The following is a 4,310-nucleotide window of genomic DNA, read 5'->3' on the forward strand; positions in this document are numbered from 1 at the left end:
CAAATCCTCCACAAAATCAATTCTGAAAACACTTCTGCATTTCCAAAGTAAAAGCCTCTAGAATATTTATTCATGGAAACTGCAAAAACCTGTTCTCAAAAATAAGGATACAGATTTCAAAAGTACTGGAACTACAAAACGCATTCAAGTGCCTGGCTATGCAGATCAGATATGTAATATATTTAAAAGCAACAGATACAAGAACAGTGCATAGTACTCGACAACCACATTTTAAAGAGCACCTGCAGTTCAAGAAAGCCAAGGTATCTAAAATAACATTAGAGTATAGAACCCTATCACATCTCCCAATATATGGAAAACAAGCAAAGGCCATTTATGTAATCACATGAGAATAATAGGACAAGCACCATTATTAGCCAAAAAATAGGGAGACAGAAGGTTTTAGGTAAAAATATATATATAACAAACAAAATTTTTATGTACAATTGTCAAATAACTGTATCAAATTACACTAATACAGGAAAAAGTTACACGGTTTTAATTTCATCTAGATTTTTTTTGGTGTATATGTTGCCTGTATCGGGAGAGGGTTGTTGGGAGCATTAAAAATTTGAATTTTTATAAACAATTAATAAAGTTAAAGCCAAAAGTGTCGATAAGAATTCACGGCTATATTTGTGGCAATTGCAACTTACGTGATCAATAAATCTGCATTTTTCCGCTTCTGTCAATGCATTCCTTGATAATTTATGAGTATTTCTCCAAACTACTTTTAGCAAACATATTATAGCAAAGATATGATACATGCTTGTGAAGTATGAAAAATGAAAAAGAACACCAAACAATTATACACACGTTAACTGGTTGGATTATCAAAATCATCCCCTCCAAGATTTCATTACCATGTATATTCTTAGAAAAAGAATCTGCAATATAAAAATGACAATCATATAAAATGATTCTTAGCAAGATAATAGTATTTATTCCTAAACAAGAAACAAAAGACAGACCAATACAACACTTGTCCAAAGTTTGTTCCCCTTGAAGCAACTTCTGAATTCTAAATAGTAATCTACATTTCAGACGGCTTCTTGGATTTCATTAGCAGAATGAAGCATCACCATGTAGCAGAATATATCATCAAATGATGACTCACCAAAAACTCTTATTGTCTTTCATCTATTAACATTCCGAACAAACATCATGATTTGGTTACAAGGCAACTCATGCTTCACCATCTTAAGCTCAAAGGATAAAAATAAAAAACATAACAGGTCCATATGTGGGCAATATGATGATGCAAATTGATCTCCAATGCATATAAATCACAGAGGCCATGCACATCAGGTTTGTCCAATTGGCCGCTTCTTTAGTCTTCTTGGTTATCTTACAAAGTACTCAAATAAATAGTATGCTAAAGAGGATTCAACCACATCTAAATTAATCAATGAGATATACTCTGCCTTTGACTGAAAACCTCCAGTTAGCAAGAACAAAACGATATTCCACTAGTACAACAAATAGAAACTAAGATAAAACCTCCTCCTTAATAAATACAAGCGGAATGCTAAATACTAAGAAATGGTATATCTTATCAATCATGTATCTGTCAGATACATCATACAGACAAGAGAATGACCAGACAAGCTGAAAAATGTTATAAATGCATAAGCACATCCCCTTCAAACAGAAGATGCTTCCATGTTGTGGAACATGTATGCAAAACTCAAACAAAGATCCCGGTCCCGCTCATCACCCCAGCCACCCCAACCCTTGAAGCCTGCCTGATAGCCACTTTGCTTCTCAAATACGTGCACTGTCCAATTTGGTTTAATGTTGGGAATTCTATCAATTGCTTCTATATCAAAACCCACCTTGCCACTGTCAATGCATGGATTGCTTTTCCCTTGCCCCTGATGCAACCCACACTTTCCAAAATGTGCAGCGCTTCTCCTTGGCCCCCTTAGAGTGTAAACCGGAGTTCCAAACGAGGGGTAAACAGTTGCCCACATTGTTATGTCCCAGTTATAATCATCAAAAGAGCAAAACTCCTTGGCCTTTGCGTGGATCTTCCTCCAAACTGTCTTGTTAAATGTATAACCAATATTGCCCATTTTCTCAGCAATCAAACTCTGCCACCCCTCACCCTTTGAGTTTACATCTGATGGTGCTAAATTTGCAGCATAACATTCCGCACATTTCTGTGGCTTCAGCACTGCGAGTAGTTGAATATTTCGATAAGCATTTGGATATATAAAATGATCCTCTTCAATAAACAAAATATGACCAGATAATCCTTTTGTTTCCTCCAAACCATCCCACACGGTATTCATCATCCACCACCAGTGATGCTTCAGCGACACAATCTTTGGAGAGCGGTGATTGCCATACTGATCTGCATGACCCTTACACTTCTTCTCCACTGGGTCATCTTTGTCATGACAATCTCCCGGTGAAACACCAGGAAAGCTATCAGGGAACAGGTGCGGAGAATACGGCGCAAAGATCTGCTTCACCTGGCAGAATCTGATACTCTGAACAATCTTATCCATCTCCGCAAAGTACCCATCATGGCTGACTATCAGCAATGTCTCTCCAATACCTTCCACATTAGACAGACTCTCAACTACGACTTGAAGATACTGCGGCCGGTTGTGCACATACAGAACAATCTTTATGTGATCCTTTGCCAAATTTGGAAAGAGATCTGTATTCCGAGGTGGTTGCCGATTCCTTTGCTCCAAAGAAATGGATAATTCATTCTTTTTTGGCAACTTCGGTTTAAAATTACCATCCATTACCACTGGATCAACACCACCGTCTAACGCAGGAATATCTCGCACCTCATAATTAGAAGAAAACGTAGCATCATAAATTGTTCTGTTTCTGAGCAAAAATATAAGAACTATAACCGCTGAAAGAACTACCAGAACCAGGGGAAGCACTCGCCGGAACCCGGCATCTTTCATCCGGGTTCGCTTGTAAAAAGCCATGCTATTTTATTTTATCCTTATTTATCAGCCAAAAATTACCTTTAAAACAAACATGGGAGCCCTCTCCAGGTGTTAGAAGAAGAATCTATAAAATAAAATAAAAAAAACAAGCACTCCCCGCGAGGAAATCACAAGCCCATATATGGATCAAAATCAAATATTTTTTCCGCCTAACAGCGAGGAGAGCACCTTAGAAACAAAGCTTGAGGCCCTCCCCCGCCGAAATCTACAAGAAGAACCAAAGATCAGAGCGTGGAAATCACAAATCCATGAATCAAAATCGAACCTTTCTTCTTCTAACGGTAAGAAGAGAGCGGAAACGGCATTCCCAACAAGAGAAACTCCCTAAAAATCAATGTTTCCCACCTGATACGCGATTTTCAACAGAAGAATCGGGGTCAACGAGGCAAGTAGACCACGAACCAACCAACCTCAGAACGAATCAAAGCAGGTGAGAAGTGGAAACGAGCCGTGAGATCCACGACAGAGGCGGTTTCCTGGAAATCAAACCCTGCCCGGCTTCGGATTTTGAGGACCAGTGCCGAAAGGTCTCGTTTTTGGATTGGAAAAATCCTGTCTAAGCGAAGCGAGGAGACCCCTCTTTGGATCCAGGGAAGAGAGAGAGAGAGAGGCAAAAGCAACTGCAGAAGCTGCACTCGATGGGAGCTGTGATCCGGTCACCGCTTAACGTTGGTTAACCGCCATCCACATTCCGAGGTGGTATCATCTCTCTCACTCTCTCTCTCTCTCTTTAATATAGTATATATTTTGTTATGTTAGGTTACCGATCAATCCTTTTTTTTCTAGATAAAAAATATTTTTATTTTTTACAACACTTAAAATTATTTTATACTTTCTTATAATTCCACATTAACCTATTCTTTTAACCCCTCAATTAATACTTTCTCTCCTCGATGTATATATATATATATATATATATATATATATATATATATATGTGTATATATATATACATATATATATATATATATGTGTATATGTATATGTATGTATATATATATGTGTATATGTATATGTATGTATATATATATATGTGTATATGTATATGTATGTATATATATATGTGTATATGTATATGTATGTATGTATATATGTGTATATGTATATGTATGTATATATATATGTGTATATATATGTATATATATATGAATGAGAGAGAAAGTATTAATTGGGGGTTGAGAAGACAAGTTAATATAGAATTGTACAAAGACATAAAATATCCTTAAGAGTTATAAAAAATAAAAATATTTTTTGTCTACGAAAAAACGGGTAGATTAATAACCTACCATAACATAGAGTAGGTTATCAATCCCCTTTATTTATTTACTAAAGTGG

At 36.5% G+C, this 4,310-nt stretch overlaps 1 protein-coding gene across 1 annotated transcript; it reads right to left on the reverse strand.

Annotated features, from left to right (window-relative positions):
• Window positions 1–1,108: 1,108 nt before the first annotated feature.
• Window positions 1,109–3,670, reverse strand: LOC103700877 (alpha-1,6-mannosyl-glycoprotein 2-beta-N-acetylglucosaminyltransferase). Its single transcript, XM_008782772.3, has one exon. The coding sequence runs from the start codon at window positions 2,952–2,954 to the stop codon at window positions 1,644–1,646; it is 1,311 nt and encodes a 436-aa protein (XP_008780994.2). The 5' UTR covers window positions 2,955–3,670; the 3' UTR covers window positions 1,109–1,643.
• Window positions 3,671–4,310: the final 640 nt, after the last annotated feature.

The sequence above is a fragment of the Phoenix dactylifera genome, chromosome 16, assembly GCF_009389715.1.
Source record: "Phoenix dactylifera cultivar Barhee BC4 chromosome 16, palm_55x_up_171113_PBpolish2nd_filt_p, whole genome shotgun sequence".
Classification (NCBI taxonomy): Eukaryota; Viridiplantae; Streptophyta; class Magnoliopsida; order Arecales; family Arecaceae; genus Phoenix; species Phoenix dactylifera.